Source organism: Salminus brasiliensis, chromosome 2 (assembly GCF_030463535.1).
Source record: "Salminus brasiliensis chromosome 2, fSalBra1.hap2, whole genome shotgun sequence".
NCBI classification, from domain to species: domain Eukaryota; kingdom Metazoa; phylum Chordata; class Actinopteri; order Characiformes; family Bryconidae; genus Salminus; species Salminus brasiliensis.
The window spans coordinates 24,768,633-24,795,648 of record NC_132879.1 but is presented as its reverse complement, the minus strand read 5'-3'; the positions used below and the strand labels follow the sequence as shown (position 1 = coordinate 24,795,648).

At 39.6% G+C, this 27,016-nt stretch overlaps 1 protein-coding gene across 4 annotated transcripts in view; it reads left to right on the top strand.

The window, feature by feature from the left end:
- Positions 1-4,715: 4,715 nt before the first annotated feature.
- Positions 4,716-27,016, top strand: part of ptprz1a (protein tyrosine phosphatase receptor type Z1a) — a 58,445-nt gene continuing 36,144 nt past the window's right edge. For all 4 annotated transcript variants that reach the window (XM_072671494.1, XM_072671485.1, XM_072671477.1 and 1 more), the window contains exons 1-2: positions 4,716-4,977; positions 25,133-25,204. In XM_072671494.1, the coding sequence (XP_072527595.1) occupies positions 4,917-4,977; positions 25,133-25,204 (133 nt within the window). In that variant the 5' untranslated portion in view covers positions 4,716-4,916. The remainder of the gene's footprint in view (positions 4,978-25,132; positions 25,205-27,016) is intronic.

Here is a 27,016-nt window from a genome sequence, read left to right as displayed (position 1 = left end):
CTTGCTGTCGTAAACCAAGGGCATACTGATGAAATTCTACCCTTCCTGTGTTTCTTGTGTTGTTTTATTACCCTGGTGTTATTACATACATCAAAACCACCAGTGTTCAAGGTTGGCAGCTCAGAGTTAGAGTTGGTCTCAATAACATACAGTATATTTAAGAAGCTATAGCATATCTAAGTTGTGCTCAGTGTTTATATTGAAGTCATAATGCAGAGTAGAGCTAAAGCAGGTTCCTAAAATAATTAATTAACCTTCTTTTTTTTGTATAATCTGATCTTAATCTTGGTCTTGGTCTTGACTACAAAGTCTACATGTTAAATCAGACTCAATGTGTGCCATTTTACTTCAGTTTCCGTTTGTTTACAGTGTTGTGTATAAGGCAATTGTATTGTTGAAAATTCCTGAAAATTCCTGTGCCTTTCATCAAGACTGTATATGTCGTTTTACAGTATTTGTTCCCTAAAATAGTCTGTTTTTATTATTTATGAAGATCTGAACAGTTTCTTAGTTTTAAAGTACAAATATGTAAGTCTGTCACAGTTGTGTAGAGTAATGCTGAGTTCCTGAGATCCCAGCCTGTTTGGATGTTGGTCCCTGTTGCTTCGAAAGCCGATGGTGAGTTTTTATAGCATTTCTAAACTAATCAGGCCAGGATCAATGCTTGGCTCACTGTATGTTCGGTATTGTGGATAATTATCTTGTCTTTCAAATATGTTTGAACTGGTGCTGTGAGGCATTGAATTTTCCTCTTGGCAAAATGACAGTCAATTGTATTTCTTTAAAGGTAATGTTGACTGCAGTATGGTGATGTGCCCTGTTGAATGAACCACAGCAGAAATTCCAGCACTATAAATAAAAATATCACCACTGTCACGTGCATCTCCATTTTGACATTTATGGACATAATTTGAATCTGGAAGGTGTTGTTTACATCGTTTTACAATGTAATGGTGAATGGACCAATAGAAATGCTCCAAAATGAATAAAATCTTGTTACCAAAAATTTGACTGAAAACACATTTTTACCTGGTGATGAACCACTAACTGTAATAGAGAGAGTAGAGCCGCTACCGTTGCTACTCCGGGCTCAGCATGCCAGAAACTGTACTTTTGTAATTTTGGCAACACGGGCAGGGTAACGCCTGTGAGAACTGCATAACTCTGCAAAGCATCTTTGTATAAAATCCTGTAATATCACTGTATGGTTACAGTCCACATGCTTCTTTTACTTTCAGTGATAGTTCTGTATCTTTCAGCTTGTCAACTGCATGTGGAAAAAAACACTTCTTGACTGGTGGTGGGAGCCCAGGAGCAGGTAATACCAATTTTGCATATTGCTGCTTTAAAAGGGAATTTTGTGTTATCAAACATTGTCTTTAATGTATAATTAGCTATTAGTTATTTAGAAACAATTGCCTGACACTGTATATAATATGATATTAAGAATAGATACAGCTGGGCTGTAAACGTAGGTCAGCACAATTAAATAATTGTGACTTCTGCTTAAAATATTAGAACTGAAAACTCCTATTGTCCACCCCCCCCAAAAAAAAAAAAATTGAGAGCTTTCTATTCAGTGCTTCAAGCTAAACATCTGATTCACTGCTCTTCTGTGCCGCTACTTTACTAGTAGACCCAAAGGGACATGTTTTTAGATGTTTGTTGAACAAAAGAAGGCCAGCAATTGATAAACTGGGAGCAAATAGCATGCCTGACAAGTAGTAATGGATTAGCTTTGGAATAAAGGCCTTAGCAGGACAAGCGTGTAGCCCTGTATACCTGTATGTATTTCTCCAAGGTTTCCTTAAATAAAAAATTTTCTTCCTCTCTCTGTCTCTCTCTCTCTCTCACACATACACACACACACACACACACACATCATGCACACAAAACAATGCCTGCTCCAAGGGTGTAAGAGCAGTTTTAGTGGGCCCCCTGGAAACTCACAGTCTAACAAGTGAAGTGCAGACACTGCATAAATTAAAGATAATCCTTGGTAAATTATGCAAATGTATTCGTATGGCTTTCAGATGAAGAACGTAGTAGAATATTACTGAAGTTTTAAGATCCCCTTTGTAGATATAATTGGACATTTGCGTTGCCAAGATCTCTGAACGGTCTGATACCACATCATGTAATATAAACTGATTTAAATATTGATATTAATCAATGTTCAGTTATTAATTAAAGTTATAGATTAAAAAGGGGGGTTAATCAGTTAGAACGGACATTCTATAAATGTGCAGTTCCTATCAGCTTTTGATCCAAAATTGCACAGGGATTTTTTATCTGTATAAATTTTAGCTGAATTTCCTCAACAAACATTAAAAGAGGGAGTGTTTGACCTTTGAGAACGACTCAATATTTAGCAATATGGCAAATGCAATGTGGTAATCTTAACCTGCTTAAACAAATAGAGGGAGAACAAAAGAGAAAGTAAGTGGGGCGATGGCTGAACAAAAGTGAGTAATGTTTTGTTAGTGTTTCACAGTGACACGTTCTACCTGCAGCTTTCCTTGGCGAACGGGTGTTGAGGCCACTCTTCATTCACTTTTTGGGAAGAGAAAAGATAAGGAAGATGATCAATAGGCCGACAGTCAGCAGCGTACTTGACAAACAATGGTAGTGGGGTTTCTGCAAAGGGACAGCTTTGAAAAGAGTCTTACCTTCCAGTCCCTTAATGCCTTTGTCACTTTCTGAGACTAATGTAACATACAATATGGAAAAGTATTTGGACACCCACAGGAGCTTCAATGACATCCCATTCTAAATCCATATGCATTATTATGGAGAAGGTCTCTTCTTTGCAGCTCTAACAGCAGGTTTAGGGAGACCACAGAAGTATCAGTTTGGCTTCCATAAAGACCCATTTCTGTAAGAGATGTATGAATGTACAGTAGAGAACCTTTTAATGAACTTAGGTTCTTTAAGCCTTCAGAAGGTTCCTTACACTGACACATTGCTTTTACAAACGTGGTTCTTCTATGTTCTTGCTCAAATAAGCTTTTGGAACCCCCTTTTTTTAGGAGTGTATTTATCTTATTAGACAATCATGACATTTATCATGGACCCCCTAAGCGGGACCATCTGTAAGCTAAACTTCTTGCAAAGTTGCAGTCTGGAACAATCCCTTCAGCTTATCTGGCCTTCTCAAGACACCCCCCTCCCCCTTGCTCTCTCACTGAGTGCTATCACATTGCATGGCTATACACTTCATTTTCAGGGTCACTGATGATCTACTTGTTGCCATTTTGGTTGTCCATTTCACTTAACCCGTTCCCCAAAGTCAAGAGGTCACAAGCCTTAGCTACAAAACCCTGCTCATTGATGCACTCATAGAAAAACTGGTCTGGCAAAAATGCCCTTTTGTTAAACACTTTTATTTAGCTCTTTTACCATTTAGCTTAACTAACCTAACTAACTGGATTCAAGCCAGTAGTGTCTAGCTCAGACATTGTGGACGCTGTTCTGTGGTTGGTCTTCGGGCGATAAACATATAGGTTTTTCAGTTACTTGAGTTTTCCTTCACTAATGCAAAGCAGACACTTGTCAAAATATATACTGTATATGGAAAGGAAATGTAGTAATACTATAGCAATTTCTACAGGATTCTGGGGGTGCCCATTCTTACCAGGTATAGAACAGGGGAAATATGCCATTTTTCCCCCATTTTTCCCCTCGTATTATATATGTATGCTATTTTCTTTCTGTCGGCAATGTGTTGGCTTTTTATTTTAAAGTAATAATTAATAGTAATTTAAAAATAATTTAGTTTAATAAAAGTATGCATTTTATTTATTTTTTTAGTTCAGAGTTAGTATGTCAAAATGCTTTATTATTTCAACATTTTAACTTATTATGGTGAGGTTTTATTAAGAATAAAAAAAAAACAGTTCATATAAATAAAGTTAATAATATATCAAGAAAAGTCCAAACTTAAAAGAGTATAAAGAGTATTTTGAGAACATTATAGCAGAAGAGATTAGGTTGTTGAAATAAGTCGAGATATTATATTGAGATATTCTAGTACACAATAGAGTACATAAAAACAACCCAGATTACTTCCCTATGTGATCTTATAAATCTGCTCGTAAACATACAGGACTTGTATTAAGGCTAGCCTACCTTTTAATAAAACTTAAGGTAGAGCTGGTCAATATGGCGATATTTTATCGTATCGTGATCAATTGTGTTATCACGATACACAATATGCTTTTCTAAGCATATGGAGGATATTGTTAAGAGTCTGATGATACATAATATCGAGTCTGTAATTACATGTATTGTGAGAAATATCGTGTACATTGATATAGTGCTTTCCCCATATCGCCCAGTCCTAAAGGTAGCTAAATCTTCGCCTCGCGCATGTGTGTATTTATCTCTTTGCGGGGACCAAATGTTAAATGATAAATCATAACGGATGATAAAGCATAACCGTTTGGACGTTGTGGGGACACGTGGCTGCTCCCAAACAACAAAATGTCTTGGTTACACGGTTGAAATTGATGCCCTCTTGTTTCCTGGGTTTGAGGGAGGTCTAGGGAGGTCTAGGCTAGGTGTAGCACACCTAGCTACAGCAGGTGCTCAGAAAGAGAAATACTCCACACAGACAGGAATACAGACGTGCGCGCGCGCGCGCGTGTGTGTGTGTGTTGTGGGCGGCGCCCTCTCGCGGCTTTCTCTCACTTACACACACCCACACACACACACAGGGCTCGCGCATGGCCTCGGGCTGCAGCTTCATTCAGCGCGATGGCGCCTGTGGAAGCGTGACAGCGGCTGCAGCTCGCGCCCCTCACTGATGTGATTCTGCACCGCCTCGACGCTTGTGGACTTTTCCTGTGGTCGTCTTCATCCTCACGGTTCTGTGTTGCGCTTTTTTCTTCTCCTCACAAGTCTGTTCTGTGAAGACTATGGAAGCACTCGACAGTAAATGTGCACTTTCGCTGGCTCTGTTAGTCATCTGTCAAATAGGTGTGTATCTGCATTATTATTGCTGTTATTTCAACTACTGTTGGGTTGCTAGCTAGGTTGGAGGGGCTGATTAGCTTGTGCTACTGACAAGTTGATTTTGTGGTACTCATTAGTCTGAAAATATATTTATAATGAATATATTATTATAAATGTGACTTTTCAAATTGTATTCAGGGTTTTTTTATGTAGAGGAAAGTGTGAAGTTCAGGCACAGCTTCAACTTCTCTTAACCATATGTAGCCACCTGCAGTGACTATCTGCTTTTAGGTCTGACAAGTTGGTGAAATAGTGGAGTTTCGGAATTGTTGGAATATGTATGCCTGTTTAAATCTAGTAGTTTTTAATCTAATAGTGTTTCTCATGTAAATATTGTCAGCTGTGAGTGAATGCTTTTTGCTCTGGCAGTCTGAACCTCATCTCCACTTTATTAGCTGAGTTGAGGAGCACTTCTCCACAGCCTGTGACTTAAGAGTCGGGCAATATGGGATCAATATAATACCACGATACGGAAAGAAACGTTCATCATAATTTCATAAGTTCATTTTTTAACCCCAGAAAAGTTAGAATGGACAAACGCACATTTAAAAAATCCATTTAATACATATTCATTCATTTAATAATAAATGAGTATCAAAATAATACAGAAAAAAGTTGATATCTAAAAAGCCTATCTAGCATATGAATGAAAATTATTTTTACATTTACATTTATGGTATTTAGCTGACGCCCTTATCCAGAGCAACTTACAAGATTACTTGTATTACAGAGGAGGGCCAATGTAGTGTTAGGAGTCTTGCCCAAGGACTCTACTGGTGTAGCACAGCATAGTCACCCAGATGGGGAATCGAACCCCAGTCTCCCACATGGTGGTAGTGGTGTTATCTGTTGCGCGACACCAACCACTGTTCAGCATTTCTGACATCACACTGCAGTAAATCCAGTAAAACAGACTAATACTCATATTTGATTTAAGTATGCTGTCTGTGTAACTGGACATGTAGTTCTAGTAGCTGTAGAACTGTAGCTGTAGTAGTGATATCAACAATGCATTTTACTACAATATTATTAAAGATCATATGTCATATCTTCCAGCTCTACCTGTCACATTAAAGAGATACACATTTCATGCCATTATGGCTTAGAAAAATGAAATAGCTCTAGCTGTGCTTCAGGGTGTGGAGGTCAAATTCCTAAAGTGGAGTCAAATCCCAGTTTCCAAACAGTGTAGACCTGGGTGGGGGTACTGAGGACCGGCTGGTAATTAGCTGATCAGTTAAACCTGGTGTGATTGAGCAGGAAAAACTGAGCTGGAATCCGGCCCTCTAGGACTGGATTTCCTCACCCCTGGTGTGGACACACTGTATAAAGTGCTGTGTGCAAACCCGATTGCTGACGTCTTTATGTGTTGACCTTTCAGAACAAGTAAAAACATAAGGGCAAGACCTGATTTAATCCAACGCATCCTGATTATACCAGTGTGAAAAAGACTAATTTAATCCAGTGTGAAAAAGTTCTCTTAAATTCAGGTCAGCACTCCAAGCTAGTTTTCTTACACACTTAGTGAAAAGGGTTGTATAAAGGGTTGAAAAAGGGCTCTTCACAACAGTGGAACTATGCTTTATGGTGTCATATAGATTTCTGTTTAAATACAACATGTTATCCATCATAGAGAGGAACCATTTAAACTTTCACATGGTGCTTAGAGATGTCATGGTTCTATACAGCACCGTAGGTCTTACCAAAGAACTCCGGAAGACCCCTTTTTAAAGAGTGCGAGAGTTTGAAAAAAGCCCTTTTATGCACAGGCTTGTAAACCAGAGTCAGTACTCTCAAAAGTGTTGTGGCACAAATATTGTTGTAGATTGATAGTGCCAGTGTCTCTTTCAGCTCTCAAACAATTAAGGTACTCTCAGTTGTATGATGCTCTTTGGGAGCTCACTCTGGGACAGCAAGTGGGTCTGTGCTCCAGAAAAAGGCTCAGCTGTAGACCTCTACCCTCAGCCCCTTCTTTCTTCCCATTCCTTTCAGTTTGGTGCCCTCATTGATGCTTTCATGAAAACGGTGGCACAAAGAAAGGGGCTCAATCTTTTGGAACTCATAAGCCTTTGCGGAAGAAGAGCGTACTGTCTTGTGAATGAAACGTGGATCTTTGCACCATCTGTTTTCCCAAGTGCAGTGCTATAGATGAGTTTTTTTGCCCCTTGTGCTTTTTGGGGACTGCCCTGTTTTTTCCACTGTGAAAGTCCCCGTGTTGTTTTCTGAAGGCCGAGCTTGTGACAGATGGTGGTTGTATACTTCGGGGCTGTCAATCAGAAACATGTTTGGGCTTCATAAGCCCCTCCCCTCTCACATGCCGTGTATATGTGTGTGTGTCCACCTATGAAGGGCAGGGTGTGTTGAACGCCCACTCGAGTTCTTGAACAGTTTCAGCTCTATAGATGTTTTCATTCATGTTTGAGTAGGACATTAGAACATTTTCATTATCTGAAACCGAACCTTTTTATTTTCATAGTATGTTAAGGTTTTACAAAGAGGAGGGTTGGGGAAGAAAGTTTGCCTCACTGTTTGTCTTCTAGTGAGTCTCATGGGCTCCCTTTCTCTCGCTCTCTTTCTCTTTCTTGGGGCGGTTAGGCTCACACACCCACTCAGTCTGCTGGTTGAAAAAGGGGAACAGATTTCCCCTCAGCGGCAGCGGGGGCATTTGATGACCAGATTAGTTGGTATTAGTCTCAAGCGTATTCACTCAGGCATGCAGACGGGACACACTGAGCCTCCGAGTCTTGTCTCTCTCCTCCATGGGACAGTGAGCGGGGCCGTAGCTGAATGGACCCAGGGGGGCTCCAGGGGAGAGCCAAATCCCCATTGCTGGACAGCCTAGTGCCCTGGGCCTAGTCCCCCCAGTGAATTATGCTGTCAGCTGCTCGATTTGTTTTGTGCCTTGGCTGGCAAGAGGCGGCCGGTGCTCCCGGGCGCACTGAGACACAGGGAGCCGGTCTGGGAGGGGGAGGCTCATTGTATATGGCATGTGAGTGTGACACTCAGACGGGCCCCTGATTTGTCCCAGTAGTGATGGAACAGGACGCAGTTGCTGTGGGGTGGGGTGGAGTGGGGGTGGAGGGGGATAGCTCAAGTACTTTTGTGTGTGTGTGTGTGTGTGTCTGTGTTTGTGTTCTGTGTGTGTGTATGATCTGAACCCATCATGAAAGTGTCAACAGCTCTAGAACCTCGTTGGCTGACCTGCCTGGACCTTCTCTTTCTAAGAACTGAATCCATCAGAAGCATCCTTTTTTTTTACTAAGTATTAAGCTTTCTTCAGCATTCTCTTCCCTCTCCTCAAGTATGTTCTACACAAACTAACTACCACTACTTTTCCTCCAATGTCTTTTCCTCTCCTCTCCTCTCCTCTTAAGTGTCTCTGCTCTCAAATGCCCAAGTACATTCTCAGAACTCTACTCCAATGGTACCTATTTCTGGAGTATTTCACACCGAAATACCAAACATGCTAGTCTTATGATTTTTTTTTACAAATCTGTTTTTACTTGAGGTTTTAAAATGTATTCCATCAATCTGAATAACTCTTTAACCAGACAAAGAACCATTAAAATTGAGTTGCTTACTAATCCTATAATGTTTTTCTAATACTCAAACCACATTCTGTATTCTGTATTCTGAAATTCTCTCCATGAACAAGGCTTCTCCTCCTCCTCTTTCTTCTATCTCCATTAGTGTTTCTGAAAATCTCTTAAGCCACACAAGAACACAAAAAACGGCCTTAAAATGTTTGCATTATCATGAAAACCCAACGCAATCCAACCCAGAATTTAAGTTCAAATTCCTCAATAAGCAAGTGTAATGGTCTAGACAGATCTAAATATAGTGCAAATCTGAAGCACATTCTCTGAAAATTTACTATACCTGACTGGGGCAGTGTTGCTGTCTCTGAATCACTCATACACTCCTGATCTGGAGAAAAGGTGGTTTTGTAGCTTTTTGCAAATTTGAGCGTGACACATTCTGTCACAGTATAATGAACATGTCAACCCAGTTTGTAGTTGACAACAAGCATGAACAAGCATCTACCCTCTACCCTTTCTACTTCACTCTAGTCTAACCCTGCCCATTATTTTCATGAAATAGTTAGCATAAGTTGAAAAATTACAGATATTTACCAGTGCTGTAGCCATGTGCAAAAAGAGTGAAAGTCTAATCATACAAGTGAAAGATGTCTGAGCTGTGGATAACTGAAATTGTGCAATATAATATTGTGCAAAATATAAATAATTGTGTACAGATCTATAGTAAATATATACAGAATGTGCAGAAAATGTTGAGCTATCGATATATACATTTTTGGGTATATTTTCAATAGGTCCATATTGTAGTATTATGGCATAAGATATGCAGTCATCATACTATTATACTAATATAACTCATTACATCATCACAACGCTCTTTCTTCTTTGTTCTTTGACCTTATCTTGCGTGATTTGCTCATTTCTCATTCACTGTGCCCTCTCAGTCTACCTACTGTTCTCATCTATCTTCTTCCTTCCTGGGGCTGTATACCATCAGCTGTCCCTTCTTTTTCCTCGCTCTCTTTCACTCATGGGCTCAGCATCTTCATCATCATGTGTGTGGGGTGACAGACTCTGCTGGTGCCCTGGTGCTGCTCTGCCAGCAGGGTCAGTGGCCCTGACTAGGCACTTAATTAATGACAGTGGAGCAGTGCTGCCTCAAAGGCCGGCTCCCATCAGCAATTTGAGGGAACAACAGGAGTCCTGTTGAGGAACTGGTAAAGAAGCATTGAGTTCTCCTCCTGTTCTATAGAGGTCTCTGAGGTGTGTGGTCTGGAAGTGTCTTAGATATTGATGGTCCCTGGGCGAGAATGGAATACAAATGGAAGCATATGAGGAAGGCTTGTGTGGAAATGGCCTTTGGTCCTGGATGAACTGGAGTAAGTGGAAGTCTGGTTTGGTTTTGTGGTGACTTACATTACATTGATAATGGAATTAGTAAATTAGGCCCAATGAATAACCTCACAAATAGAAGGAAAAACAAACATCTGGTGTCTACTTTAATGTGTGCTAATGTGAAGAGACTTTTTAGTACAAGTACAACCAGTACAACATAAAGCCCGACTGGCATTAGCAAATGGTGTGAAGAAATAAGGTTTTCCATACTTCCAAGTCTCCACGTGGTCCCTAGTGACCTAGTAACCGTGTGGTATAGAGTAATTTAGCTAATAGTGTCACATGCTCATGTGCATTCTTTGGGTTGTGTTTCATCTCTAAAGAGTCAAAGGCATACACAAAGGAATTTAGCCCTGTGCTGCAGAGGCTGGAAGCTGAGTCAACCTGGTTTGCTGCATTGTTGCTTGTTTGTGTACCAGCTCCAAAACAGGTGCATTCTTCAGTTCTAAATGTGTGTCATTATCGGCAGTGTCTGTCTGGTCTCATGACTACCTAAAACAGCAACACACACTGGTGCTCGCTCTGCTGTCAGAATGCTGTTTTTTGCTTGCCTTGGATTTGCTTGTCTTTGCTTACCCCACTGCATGTGTCGTCTTATAAGGTATAGTTAGGAGGCTTAACAAACTACTCCCATTGGCAGACTACCACTGCCATTCATCTTTGCCTAATGGAGGCAGCTGGCTCAGCCTGAGACTGAGCTGCAGGTGGTACAGTTATCTGCGTCTGCACAGTGCTTGAAACATGTCTCATTCTGTCCAGGGCAAAGCTTGGATGAAGACAAGGGATTTTTTTTTGTATCATGCCGGGTGCCCAGATTCACTGGACACTGATAAGCTGTGCTTAGAGGTGATTAGACTGCTTTTCCATTAGTCTCTCAGCTATATCTACTACCGGGATGAGATTTTAATGTACTGAAACCAGAAAAAGCAGAAGGCACTACATGATCAAATGTATGGGAAAATGTAGTGCTTCGTATCGTATAGTGATACAGCCAGCAGCTTTAGGTAATGTTGTAAATTAACAGTTCAAGACTGTAGTCTAGTCTGATGAATTTCAATTTCCGCTGAAGTACACATAGGGTCAGAATCCATGGGTCCAACCTGCCATGTGTCAACAGTCCAGGCTGGTAGAGGTGATGTAAAGTTTTTTGCCACAGCCTATTCATGTATTGTTGCTGATCATAGCATTTTCCTCATGGCCACAGTGTACACCTTTTCTAATGGCTACTCCAGTATGAAAATGCACCATGTCACAAAGCAAAAGTCACCTGAAACTGGTTTCACAAGCATGACAATGATTCAGTGGCCTTCCCAGTCACCTCATCTGAATACAGTATGCTACCTGAGTGAGTGAGACAGAGAGAGACAGAAGGAGAGTAATGAATGAGTAATGTAAGTGACCAAACTTTTCTTGCTGTTGCTAAATGCAATACTAAGATAGTTCTGAACTTAGAATGTCCTCAGTTGAAAGGCAGTAACAGTAACAGTAAGGCCCTTTCAGTAGATCATGTTACTCTGTAATAGATCTTGGGAGCAAGAGAGTGCTGTGAGTAAAAAAGTCAGCCTTGTATGAGCAGAAAGCTTGGGCCAACAAAGTCCCCCAGTTAGAGATGGTGCGATAGTGTGGCCCACTGAGTTGGCACGGCAGCCCGGCTACAACCCTTTCAGGGTCAGTCAAGGACAAAGCCTGTCCAGAGTGGTTAACAATCCTCCAGTTACCCACTCTTCCCCCATCTGAGAATCTGTGCCCTTTTCAATTAGGATACCACTCCAAATAGCTACTCGCCTGGGTACTCAAGGCCCTCAAAGAAATAATAGGAGATCTTCAGAGTCTTTTAATGAGGCTGATTCTCGTTAATCCAGTTCACCCTGTCTGCGCCGTATGGTCCAGGGAAAACCACTGTTGCTTAGAGCAGGTGAAAAGCAATCAGCAATTAAGCCTACTTGCCGAGCTCCTGCCGTTGTTTTTCTCCTTTTCCTTTATAGTTTTGAATATTTACCATTTTGAGCTTGAAAATCCATTCCTATGAATGAAAGACACAAGACAAAAGTGGAGAGGTGGGCTGCTTTCTTGAGTGCCTCTCACATTCCTTAGAACGCTACTCAGAACGCTTTTTATTGGCAGCCTGTTAGCTGGGATTTAGCAGATCAAGTAATTGCTTGATTAAACGTTCAATCCATGCTCTGTCAGGCATATTAGAGTTGATTATTATAGTCCTTAGTCTTGGGGAATTTCTTAAAATCCTTCAACACAGTTTTGGCAGCAGACTTTTGGGGGGAAAATACCAATTATCAGTGCTGCTGTGTCTTAAATTTGATTTGAATAAATACTGCCCAAATGATATGGTTGCTGTGGGAAAGGGCTAATTATGATATATGTGATTTCAGAGTATGCATTCATAGTACTACAAATTGAAGATGTCTTTGGTTCTCCAGGGTGCTAATATACTGTGGCCAATGTGGATTGTCATTTTCAGCCAAAAGCACTTAAAGAAACAAGAAGCCGTTTACCACAAATGTATATCAGATTATTTGAAGAAATACAAACAGTAAAAGTTGGTTTTGGTCACCGTTTTCTATCTGAGGGCACACAATGCTACAAATCCATAAGGTTTAATCTTTCTCTGCTGTCTCTTGCAGAGTGCTGTTGGGCAGTATATTAGATTAGTCTTCGTCTAGACCAGCTCATGCCAAATCAGAGACACAAGCTTGCATGTTCAGAAGGAATCCTTTATTCATGTGGAAATCTGGTTAAAATGATTTGTCACAGATGTAGAGTAGTGCATTGTGGGAGATAACACAGCCCTGTTAACAGCTAATCCTTCTCAATGTTTTTTGACATAGCAGCCATGTATTGCCAAATAGTGTCTGAGAGAAACCTCAGTTGTAAGTATGGTCATTAAAAAAAAAGGGTAAGGATGGCTGTTGGTTCCAGAATGGGGGCTGAAACTGAGCTGAGGAGCCATAATGTAGTAATGCTTTCTACTTTTCTGTCTGTAATATGATGAATAGTGAATGTAATAAGCTACCTCAGTGATGGGAGTCCCATTTAACCTTCTTCCACAGGCCCATGATTACCTGCCTTTCTACTGTGTAATCTATGTTACTGTATTGATAATGTGAAGCTTTTCTGATGTTGTTGCATGTACACTGCATGATTAGGAATATAGATCTTGTAATATCACTTACATGTCAAACAATATTTTTCAACAATAATAGGCTCTTACTTATCCAATTCGCAGTCTAGATGAGCTCTCACATTTACTCAGAAAAAAACACAGTGCATCCAACAAGAGCAAATGTCTCATACATCTTTTACAAAGCTGTAAAAAACATGAATGACCAATGCTGCTTTATTATCTGTAAAACTGCTATTACAGGGCTTGTAGAAAGCGGCTAGATTGGTCTCATGGTAATATAAAACAAATGGTTATTGTTGCTGAGTGCGGTGTCTGTTGCAAGATGTTGATGTGAAGAACGTTTAATCTGGGATAACTGTAGTAATTTAGGGAAATTACACAGATTCTTTATCCTGTACCAATCGGCCAAGAAAATCCCTCACAAATGACCTTACAGAACCTCTTTTCGTAAAACTAATCCTGATCGAATACTAATACCAGCTCTGCAAAAGTAATCCAGTGCTTAGACTCAAAGCTGCCTGGTAGCATCTTCAGAATTGTGAGTACTTCAGGCTTCATTAGCTGCCTCTGTTCATACTGACACTCAACCCAATTTTAGCAGCTCTTCTTTCACCTAGACATGGATATCCTGTAACCTTCATACAAGCCGCTGTCATGTTAGACACACACTGACAGCACAGACTCTGTGAGTCAGTGAAAGATGAGTGGCAGTTGAGCCAATTGTGCCGTGTTGTACCTTTGAGTGTTTAGATGCATAACTAATTGGTCTGATATTATTTTTTGCCGCTTTTATTACTGAATACATTTACATTTACATTTATGGCATTTAGCAGACGCTCTTATCCAGAGCGACTTACAAAGTGCTTTGCTATTTACCCAAGAAAAGCCTTAGCTAGTTAGAATAGACTAATAATACTAAGTGTGCTTTTCACAGAGCTGATACCTTGAAAACCGCTGTGTCCACCATGAAAAGAATCCAGGTATTTATTAACACCTGCCTTAGAAAAATTCTTTGGATTCTGGATTTGACAGAATCAGAAATGAGGAATTGTGGCAGCGAACAAGACAGCAGCCAGCAGAAGATGAGATTTTCCAAAGACGCTGGCGATGGATAGGCTGCACGCTTCACAAGCCGGTATGCAGCACCACGAGTCAAGTCCTCACCTGGAACCCACTGTGGTGGCCTGGAGGCCACACCTGGGGACAGGCCACACCTGGGGACAGCTAGAACAAATGGCTCAGGACCAGGATGGTTGGAGAGCATTTGTTGAAGACTAACAGAGCAGGCATTTAGTTTTTAAGGGCTGCTGTGGTTAGTTTTATCATGTCAACTTCTAATGTACATATTATTTAGCGTTTCATAGCTTGTGATCATACAGTTAAGGGATTGGCTGCATGTCACTCTTGAAGGTATCCAATACCATCTGGCCCTGTGTGGAAAAGTAACTTCCTCTTAGTTACTCAAACAACCTTTGAACTAAATTGAACTGATAATTGGGGTCATTTAAGACACACTAGACACACCCAGACATGATTACTGCCAGCCCACTTAGCCCAAACAGAACCTTTACGACAAACCTGAAGAAGTGTAAAAGGTCTTGGCAAGTAAATTGTGTTGCAATAAAAAGTAAGAGATTCAGAATCTTGAACAGCTCTAAAAAGTGAGTTATAGTTATATATAGATATATTTCAGAGCCATTATCTCCAAATGAACAGTGCAGAGTCTTCCCAGAAGAAACCAGCCCACCAAATTTCCCCCAAAAGCTAAATGACAACTTCTACAGGAAGTCACAAAAACATCTAAGCTGCCGGGCTTGCTCTGCACAGATAAGATCATTGATGATCTCACCACTAGGACACTGAGAAAAAGTGGGATCTATGGGACAGTTGTAGGATGAAGACAACTGCTAACCAAGCGAAGCATGAAGGCTTGTCTTACAATTGCCAAAAAATCCCACAAAAACCCTCAAGCCTTCTGGTACAGTGTTCGGTAGCAGCAATACATGATTGCAAGAATACCGTACAGCGCACAACAAGAACATGTTGGTGGTAGTTTGATGCTGTGGGGATGCTTTGCTGCTTTAGGGGCTGTGTTACTTGCTAACATTGAAAGAGCCATCAATTCTACACTCTTTTGGACAACCCTGCAAGAGAACATATGGTCTTTAGTGATCTGAAGGTCAAGTACAGTTGTGTTATATAGAAAGACACTGATTCAAAGCATTAGAGCAAGTCCACCTGTAAAGCCCCCTGTGAGAGCTATAAGAAGAATTTGGTTGTAGTTGTTTTTAGTTGGCACAACCAGCTATTAGATCTTGGAGGCAGTTGAAATGGGTGCTATAAAAAACCTGCAATAAATGAAATGATCATTTGGGCCATTCGTTTCCTCATGTTTTCCTTCTCTTATATTACATTTTGAACAAACAGTCTGGTTTTAGACTATGCACTGATAAGTAAATAATATCAACTGATATTGACACATACCGAAATATGAATTATTATCATGATAATATTGGTGATATTATTATCATTATTAACAATAATGCTCCCTAAGTGGTTCATGACTGTCATAGAGTTCTAAAATCTCAAACTGGACCTTCTTTAAAGTTAATGCTCTATAACAGAATTTAGCCTCTGTATAATCCATCAATGGCTACGACCCCCCTACACACACTCTAGTGACTAAGGGCAGTGAGCATTCCTACAAATAAATCTCATTTACAAATTGATAATATCAGTAATTAATATCAGTAATACCAGTATAATATCAGATGGTTTTGTTTATATAAACAATTATTATATCTGCTTGATATTAGGCCAGCAGATGAGTAGAAATTTAGGCTAATAATGTTTGCACCGCATGCCATGGTGGTATTTTTTTTTTTTACCTGCTTAAAAATAAAAACAAAAAAAGCAACAGTAGAAATACAGTTCAGCTGAAACTACACTAAAAGAACGGTGGAGAAAAATGTGGGCCTGTACTCAGGTTACTCTTTGCAGTCTTGAGAAGAAAATGGGTCTCTGTAAATGAATGAGGGCACTGAGTAAAAAGTTGTACTTCTCTCCCAGTGGTAGAATTACAGTGAATTAGAAGAGCTAGGTCCTTTATTTGTTTCTCTTAGAGTCCCACTTTTCACGATTCCCTGCATTTGGCAATCGAGGCCGTGCTACAGGAACATTAGGGCAGGCCTGTATGACTGAGAGAGGTTTTAACTAAATAAACCTCCTCAGTGAAATTGTCTCTCCGGTCCCCTTAAAGCACTCTGTCCAACTATAAACACAGCGTTTAAATGGACCCCGTATTTCAAACACTCCGGGGCTCACTGTAAATGTTTACAGATATTTCTCAGAGTGATTGGGTGAAAAGAGAGGCAGCTTTTTTTTCTCTCTTCCTCAGGAGGTTCTAAAGTCTGACTAATGGCTGAGAACAACAAGAATTGTGTTAGCATCACAAAAGGTGGCATTGTTTCTGCGGAAAGGTTGACTGGTCAGAGTCGTCCAGTTGAGTGAAGAGAAAGGAAGCAGGGTAAAGTGATATAAACTTGAGCAGAGTCTGACTGAATGGAGCTGGACTGGTGCTGTGTCCATGGCGATGAGTAAAGGGATGGAGGGAAGTCACAGTGGCCAGAGGCCATGTGGAGATCTGCTTGTTTTCCGGGACTAGTGCTGCTACACTGCCTGCATGCTGATTGGCTGGAGCAGCTTTCCAGGCTAAGTAACCTGGACTAATAGTGATATTGAGGAGTTGGAAATGACCTTGTTTGGTTGGTAGCTCTTTTGGTTGTGGGACCTAGGATCTTAATACAGACAGTTTTAGGTTACAATTCAGCAGATATTAGCAGGGATGGACAAACCTATTGGAGTCTTGTCAGTATGGGCAGATATTTGCTTGAGAAATATTGATAACGGACAGATGATTACTTTTCACCAATACTACAAACTAATATTTAATGATGTATATGCATTTCAACAATACTAGGCTACTGCACTACAATATCAGCGTTTTATTCATATTCAGATATAAATGGTAAGTTTTTTCTGTAATATTTATCCAGGTGGACAAATACAGTCACAATTACTCCATGTTTTTATTGTTTGTTATTATTGTTTAAAAATTATGAACACAGTGATGAACTCAACATTTTTTTAATATTCCTAGGCATACAGTGATACAGGGCTGGGCTGATGCTAATATCAAACACATTTCATTACATGATGATGCCGATACATAAACATTTAGAAAATGGAAACATTTTGACTAAATCTGTCTGGATTATTACCAAGAAATGTAATATTTTTGTTGCAGGAAAATTAAAAAAGTACAAAAGTACAGATAATTTAGCACAAAATACTCTGGTTGTCTGTAAATGCATTATAGATCAGATCTATTTTTCTATACTTGTTTCTTTGTTTCTTTCTTTCTTTTTTTGTGTCAATGGAAAATCAGTAGGCTTTTTTTGTTTGTTTTAAATGACCGACTGAAACAACAGGAGCAGCAGTCTTGAAGTTTCTGCTAAGACTCACTGAGCTGAGCTGTAAATGCACATGTTTGGAAATGGAAGTTATCTAAACTATAATGTTAATGTTAAATAACATTATTCACAAAGTCTTACGTAATTAAAGTAGCCCAGAATAGCCAGGTCATGTTTTTGTGCTCTTTGGGTGGTTTCTTTTTTATTTACTCAGCACGTAGACCTACTCTGGGAGGGGGTGTAAATATTTAGTAACTACTACGCTCCAAGTCTACACTCTAAATCTACACTCTAAACAAAAAAGGATTCTATGTAGTACTAAAAAAGTTCTTTGACTCCCTTGAACTTTTTTCCTACATAAAACCTTTTTAAAGGGTTCCAGAAGGTTTAACACCAACCCTTTAACCAGGCATCTAAAGGCATCCAAATGATTCTTTGAGTTGACATGGTTCTGTATAGAAGCATTTCCATTGCTGAAGAACCCTTTTCCAAGAGTGTGGTTTGTTCAATCCAACACATTTTGGGTGGAAATGTGTATTTAGTAAATGTATATGTTACCTTTGAATTTACATACAGTACATTGGGTGCATCCAGCTCCTGACGAGTTTAAAACACCAGAGATCTACAAGACTGGCATGTTTTCAGAGTTGATGGTTTTTGACACGCATTAGTGAAGTAATAATTCATCCTGTGACATCTCAAACATGCTTCCAGAGCCCAGTGTTTACTTGAACACGTTTTCTTTCCTTTTTTGATCTGCTGTTTCAGTTTTGCCATCAGTGCAGGCCTGTGTCAGACCCTGGGATTTCTTATTGGGTTGAAGATTGAGTTCAACTACTTGACTGTTTGTAGAGGGAAAATTCTTCATACTTCGGCTGCATGATATTGCATTGCAATCGTTTTTTTTTCACTGCAATATGTACATATCAGTATTCAAACATACAGGCATTTTCTCCAGATGTCATGATATTAATAATGTGTCCTATATAGTGAAGAAAATAATTTTTGGGCAGATCTACCAATCTGCCTCTGAAATAGTGTGAACACTCCACAGCAGAAAAGTCTTACATGCCTTACATGACATTACACATCCTGCAATGTGAGTATTGCCCATGCACACATTGCGATGACGATGCTGAAACCATATATTGTGCATCCCTACTAGAGCTGTCCAGTGGCCCTTCCTTGCCAAACTCATGCACAGTATCTTATCACGATAACTGTTATTCACTGACACTGATTACCATGCCATTATAAGCACATCCACCTCCCACACACACTCATGTCATTTTCCCACTGATAACCAACTCATGCAAGACACACACCATCTTTCCTGTATTTCTATCTTTGTTGGGTTCTTCTTTAAACCACATTTTCCTTAAGTTCTGGAATGCACACATAATAGCACAATTTATAAATAGAAATCATAACAGTAACACATGTAGAAATGTTCCGTGTTTCTATCATCGTTGTGATATTTTGTCCCCATAAAGACTGTAAAACTGACTATACAGACACACACACACACACATTCAGCATTCACTGTCTTAGGCAAATGTCACACGCATCCAGTGCATGGTGTTTTGGCAGCTTTTTAAGTGTGTTGACAGCAACCAGCTCATCTGCCTTTATATTTGAACATGAGTACGCTACAAATGATCCCCAGTAAAACAGCATGTACAGTGCCTATAAAAATGATTCACCCCCTCAAATACTTATTTTGTGCTTTGGTGCATCTTGAGTTTGTTTTAGAAATCCTTTAGAAATAGAACTTTCTATGGAGTATCTCTACTAATTATCTTAGAGGCCTTGGCCCCAGTGTCCTCATCTCATTATAAATGAAGTATTTTTACAGTTGGAACACTCTGAGATCATCTGATATGCCCCCTCTGTTCAATCTCTGCTCTGTCCTCTAAGGTGCCTGTGCTTCATCTGCCATGTCTGTTGTGTCCATTTAATTTGACTAATGTGGGCCAGGGTTTGAAGTGCTGCTCTGTGGCACATGTCTCGAGGGACTGTGGACTCAGGGACTGCAATAGAATGCTTCTTCTTCCTGCGAACAAAGCCTTGCTCTTTTACCTTGCCCTCCCTGTTGTGCTTATTCTGTTCTTCTAACTAAGGCATTCCTCTTTTAACATCTTTGGAAATGCTTTAATGGGGCTTTAATGGAAAACCAGCTAATTTCTACATCTGTTTGTGTCATTGAAAACATAGAAAATAAGGTTACCTCTGAAATGTGGTACAATAATCAACACACACACACACACACACACACTTACACTTATGATTATGGTAGTAAGAGCACACACCCTTGCCCTTGCTTGGGGGACCCCAGCCATGGATGCGGTCCCAAACCCGTCTATCCACCATGTATATGGGTGGGTCAGAGACTTACAGTAGTACATCACAGTGGCAAATCTCTCCAAGGGCTATTATCTTTTCACAGTCTTAGAAATACACACTGCTCTATTGGGTGCAATTGGTCACACTTACCAAAACTGGGCATCATTTTCAGCCCCCTCTCTATCTGCCTCTCTCTCTCTCTCTCTCTCTCTCTCTCTCTCTCTCTGTGTGCCCCCCAGCCGTGTGTGTGCATATATATAGGCTGGTGGATAGAGGTGCTCTGTGTGTGTGTGTGTGTGTGTGTGTGTGTGTGTGTGTGCCAGAGTCTCTCAGGGTCTTCTTAATCCTCTTATTTTCCTGCAGTTTGCAGATTTTACAGATGCTAAACTCACTCACACTCAGACATTACAGAGCCTCTTGTGTGTACGCTTCACTATAGGATAATGCCAGCAGGGAGAGGCTATACCCTGTATTAGAGTAAAGCTGCTAAACCTTGTAACATGAGCAGCTGAGAATTATACTGACATGTGTGATTAGCCATGCAACAACAGTATATAAAAAATGAAAAGCTAAACCAATTGAGGCATCTGGTTTGAAACCTGGCTCATCTTGTTCCACAACAGACAGTAAACTAAAACCTGTAGTGTTCTAAAGTTAGGACGCAGCAGGTCCTCATACTCTTCCATTCACACTCTGTTACCATTAACAGGAAATTGAGCCATCAGCGGCGCAGTTGGCGTGGAGCATGTCTGTTGACTGAGTGAAAGGGAATATGGGTCCTCTCAGACTAAAGCAATCAGGCAGGCAGGCAGGGTGAGGCTACAGTGCATTTAGCTGCAGTCTAGATATGACTCTTCACAGGTCTAATAGTTAAACATAGACTGTCTGAAGGAGAAAGGCAATCAGCTGCTAAAAACAGCTGACTTTAGCACTGATATAAAGAGTTTACAGTACCTACATTCTTCAGGCATTAGGTTTTGGTGTCTTTTGGAGACTATTATTATACAGCCTACTGAACTGGAAAGCAAATATAATTAGGTGGTTATGTTTTTTTGGTAAAACCCAAGAAGGATACATTTGAAATTCCATTTGAACTGTTTTGTGAATTATAACAGTGCCAAGAAGTTCCAATAAACACTGGCTCTATATAATACTGCATGTCTTTTAAAGAGTACAGTTGAAAGAAAAGTAGGTGAATCTTCTGAAATTACATGGATTTTTGAGTTTCTGCAACTAATACCACACAAACAACTTTTTTTGAGCATATTGAGCAAACATACACTGTGCAGACTATTTGTGATCACTAAACAGGGTAAATTAATCCTAAGGACTGGAAGATGACTGTAAATGAACCTTAATAACTGAAAAATAATTAATTAGGATAGGAGACGAGGAGAGTGTGGGTGTCACAGGTGCTTTGTCCATTAAATAAAAGCACAAACGTAAATCACTAAAGTATTTCTTTATTCTTAAGAAAGATCAGAAGCCCAACTGTGGTTTGGGCTTCTTAGGGGGCCTCAGGGCCAGGATGCCTTTCGAGGAAACAATGAATGAATGAATGCAAAATTGCATCAAAACATTTTACAGGAGAATGTAGGTAACTGCTTTTGCAGCTACACAAAACATTTGGTGGAGATGTTTGCTGCTAAAGGGGGATCTACAGGCTACTAAATTCCAAGGTTCACTTACTTTTTCTAGCCTGCACTGTGATGTTTACTCAGTGTGCGCAATAAAGACATGAACAGTACAACTGTGTTATTAGTTTAATCAGATTGTGTTTGTCTGTAATTGTGACTTATCCATTCTACTGTATGTAGGACGCCTTAACCTAAAGAGAACACAACACTAAAGGAAAAATTTAGTTTGAGGCATTTTTGGAGCCATGCAGAACATGTGACAGATGTGAAAGACATGCATTGAATGTGTCAAGATGTGTTTGTGTAGTCATACAGGTGCACAGACGGTCCATCAGGGCTTCAGTCATGTTGTTTGCCAGACAAAGCTAACAGTAAGACGAGCCAAAAGCATAATCCTCTGTTGATACTGGATAGGTAGGCAGGTACCTTTGGCTCACCTTTTCGCTGTAATGGATCTTTCCCTGTCGAGCTAGTGCTAGTACAGAGGAGGGCTTTCATGTCAAGGCCATTGTTACTTACATTGTTTTGCTTCACCCAAAGGAGAGGGGGCTTCTCTGGGGACTGCTCTTTTATGTGGAAAAAGAGGACATTAGCATACTCCAGTGTGGGAGCTACTTGGTTGCATAAAGAAGAGACAGAGGTTTTAAAGGTGATGCGAAGCGTTATTTGAACTGTTCGCTTTTGCTTCACACCACGATGCAACGGTGGAAAATGATAAGACAGTGAATGTTAGGTGACACATAAGCGCCAACAGGGCTTTGACATCATTTGGAAGCTCCAGCCACTCTTTAAACCATTTGTGTAAAATGTTAAGGAGGACAGGATCAATAAAAAGTATATTCGGGTATATTAAGGTTTTGGTCCAACAGTAACATGTTGCATTGATGGACTACACTCTTATAAATAAAGGTGCCTCCAATGGTTGTTTGCGCATTTCCACCGAAGAACCACTTTTGGTTCCAGGACCGCACGTGTGTGATTGTGTGAAGGACCATTTAAATTGGTGAGGAACCTTTACATCAAGACCTTTAAAAGGTTCGTTACACTCTCACGTCTCTATTACAATAATTGTTTTTTCTCAGAACCAAAAGTGATTTTTTCTGTGGCACGTTTATTTTTAAGAGTGTACGAAGAGTGACTGTGGTTTTGTTAAAAGCTGGCCCATATTATGGTTTTCTTGGTGATAATATCTCTACATGTTATATAAGGGATGTGATGCTGGTTGTAGCCCCAGCTGAACCAGGGAACTCTTGTCTTAGAGTTTAACACTATTTGTGATGAGGCTTTAGTGTTTTGCTGTTTGGGTTTAAGACAGGGGTGGAGCTTTTCCAGTTTAAGCACACCTGATTCAGCTCAACCACTAATTACAAGGTCTAATAGGCATGTTAGCGCAGAGGAAATCGACAAACTGTGCTAGACTCCAGCCCTCAGTTCCCCACCCTAGTTTAAGAAGTTTGACAGTTGGGAATTTATCACATCTAATTGGCAGTCAAATCAGTAGGTAAGTCACTGTTTCACTGTTTTTTAAACTATCAGCTGGTAATTTTAGCTCTGTAAAAATAGACTAAACTCAGTATTCTGTTTAAAGAAATAAAGTACAGGCAAAGTTCTGTTATGGCTTTTTCAAAGGTCACAGTTGCACTTACAAGTTATTCCTTCAGAGTTGAACTGAGTTGTTATTGGTCTCCTGAAACTAAAATGACACACTTAGGAAGTTGACAGCTATGGGTCAGAGACCTGGCCCACATAGCGGCTGCACACGCTAATCATTTGGTAATTAGAGCATCACAGAAAAGACTGTTGGCAATTATTTTCTCCACCTTCGGCATCTGTCTGTATCCCATCTCATTGGAGGCCTCCACTGCATGATGTGCTGAAAGTTTGTTGCAATTAGTTGAGAATCTTCTGTAACTAGGGCCGGTATTGCCAATACAATATGTATCACGATACAGGGCTTACGATTTAATGTAGTGTGATACATTGCAGTACTGTATTTTGCGAAAACTGTATAAAAACACACCATCATTTATAAAATCTCAGTACACTTTTCTTTTATCTTACAATCTTTTCCTTTTGCAGTCAAAAGAGGGGGATCTGAAGACAGCACAACACTGTTATCTAGCAGTCTGGGTTTAAACACAACACCAAATAAATCACTGTCTGCCACAAATCTCTGCATGTAAACTATTATTTAAAAATGAGTAGTGTTTTTGAGAATCGATGCAGTATTGCAAAACATAATATCATGATATTTCAAGTTCATCAATTTTTTACACCCCTAATTATAACATCATTCAGTCCCAGCATAGTTTAAATACCATATTGATTTCTTGAAGATCTACATATGGTATGCAGGCAAATTAGGGCAAACAATTTAAAACAAGTTTGTAGGTTTAATTACTGCAGTTCTCTAAGAGGCTGTTTACACCTTGGATTAACATGTGGTTTCATTGATCAGAACACATTCAGATTTCACTTGAGAATATGAAAAGCCAGATGTAAACACATTGGATTGCAATCGGATCACTCAAACTCCATTCCAAGACAGTTTGAAAAGGTGTCTATTGAAAAACTTAACACGATTTCATTATTTTAATTAATTCATTTAATTATTTTACTCATTACTGTTATGGATACTGATCTCTCTCCGGACTATCAGGCTACTGTGGTGAAAAACCTCAGTTGCAGGAAGTAAAACAGAAAGGATGTATGTTTGAATGAGACTTTTTGCACTGGAAAGTAAAATTGAGTCTAATCTGGTCACACTGGGGACACATTTTAGTAAAAATGTAAACAGAATCCATCCAAAGTCTATCCAGATGCTATCTGGATATGAAATGGATGTTAATGCAAGGTGTAATCAGCCTCTAAGATACAGGTTTCTTTAGATCTTCCAGCATCTATTGGTTAATGGATAGCAAGGGGGAGAATGTGTGAAGGCTGTTAGAGGTCATTTACCACCAGAGGTTGATTTTTGTTAGTCCATGGAATGATGGATTGGGAAGTGTTTTGTGGAGGAACTTTTACCCTTTGGTTCTGTAACAGTGGGTGGTGACCCTTTCAGGGTGTGTAATGGTTCAGTATAGACAGGCATGAATTAGACCACCAGGCAGAGCACTAAAGAGAGAGAAGGTGAAAGGTTGCAGGGAAGCGTCTTTCAAATGGAGTTGACTCATGTGCCTGCATTCAGTATAGATTCTCTAAATGCACATGGTGAACTATAGGGATGAACTTTAACAATTTACCCACATACACAGTGAGCACTCTCTGTTGTTACAGGCCATCACTATTAAAATCAACTTTTTAACTGTATAAATACAGTTGCTTGGTTACATGTCAGTTGTCGTTGCTGCAGAAGGTGATTGCTTGTCATTACTCCTGGATTAGATACAAAAACCCTGCCTGCATTTACACTCAATCAATTTCTCTGTGTGCCACAGAGGCTACATTTTGAGAAAAAGGTTATTATGGACCATTTCAATTTCATGAGGAAAAAAGAAGGATAGAAGGATATCCATTCTTTCAAACAGGATGCTTGCAGCTCTTTTTTGTTGATGTGAAACTAAGAATTTTTTTTCTGTGTTTTTTTTTCAGTGGAAGTGTCACAAGCCTATGGATTCAGATCACAGAAGAAGCTCGCAGAAAACATAGACTGGTCCTATGCAGGTAAGTGTTTCTTGATGAGAGGTCAGTCAGGTTAAAAACTACCATTACACTATATTTTTTCCACAATATTTATTGTGCTATTTAAAAGGTTTTACTTTACTTAAGTCACCAGATGCCAATGATCCAACATGTCATCATATTAAAAATGCACTAAATGTATCCAAGATTGGAGTGAATTATTTGATATTAGGCAGATATAATCTTCCTCTAGTAGATATGTCATAGAAAATCTAAAAAGTAAGAATTTTCCTTTTACATTAAACAGCAAAAACGCTGTAATGTTGATCCTGTGCACATTGCGATGCTGATGATGATGCTGAAACTATATCTTTTGCAGCCCTACTGACAGCTGTTGTGCAAAAGCAGCAAAAGCTCAGGGGTTGTCTTGTTGGTGCATGCAGCACATAGCACAACAGATTAGACTCATCTTTACTTGTTAAATGAGACGATGTCATTAGCCCTGACTTGCCATGCCCAGTCTGCTTTTGTCTGAGTGTGTTTTGAGTTTGTGTACTTGTGGACTGTGCAGTGCCTTTTATCTCTTTTAACTTTTTGCCTCTTATAACTGAATATTACACAAAGGGGGTGGGGCACATTGATGCAGCGTCAAAGTGGTATTTTGGTGCCAGAATATAGTTGTAGGAGATAACATGTACAGAACAAATATGGGTCAATAATTCTTGAGTAGTTGTACTTTGTTCATGTAATTAAAGGTACTGTCAATTGGGTTGCACATTAAATCTCAGTGACCCAAAAGATTTGTAATTGATTATCATTGATTATCAATTCCTTATGCTCTTTGACTTTTATTACAGCCTAAGGATTACTAAACAGTAACTACATACAAAGCAGTGCAAACTGGCTAGGTTATTCCTAAGTTCTAACAGTGGGGGAAAAAGGACCCCACAGCTGCAGGCTTTACCATTTTCAGCTTTTATTTTCTGGCAGAGGTGTGAGATATCAGATTAAAGAGGTAAAGGAAAAACAGAGTTCAACTGGAAGTTAACACGGTAATCACAGTGATATGGGTATTTGGCCAAGACGAGCATAAATCAGGTCAGTTATGCAAACACTGCTAGTATATGCCTGTGGCTATGACATAGCTATGTTGCTGTAGTTAAATTAGCCAACACACTACGTCAAAAGAATTTGAAACTGTGGAGCTGATCTTTTGTAAAGCAGACTCTGTATTTATTTATTCTGTGTGTTACAGTAAGTTTACCACAGTTAAGGGTAGTCTTGGAAATGCTAGCCTGCCCATGCACTAGCAGTTGGCCAACTAAAGAGATTTGTGAGCAGCCACTGCTGGAACATCTGCATTCGTTTTGACTGTTTTGAGGGATCATTTGATGTTAGCATCTTCCAGTATACAGCAGTCCCACCCAATGACGTACACTGTTTTTTATTTGATAGTCAGTGATATATACATGCAGTACTACAGCTAAAAGCATGATTAACAAAATAGATGGACTGAAGATTTGTTCTTTATTCAGTTACTACTGAAAGTGAATACATGTGCAGTTAGTTTAGTTGTGCACAGTTACAGTTAGTGTACTTCTGTTCTGATGTTGACACAATACCCATACTTTGTGATACAGGTGATATGGTAAAAACAAATATCACAATATTTAAAGACGTTTTTTAAGATACACAATATTTATCACAATACATGTAATCACAGACTAAATACATCTAAATACAGCGACAGATTCTTTAAAAAAACTATTCCGATTCTCTCCCTTAATGGATACAGTGATTTTTATTCAATATTCGCTGCACTTAATCTAATTAAACCAGTCTAATGACACTGTT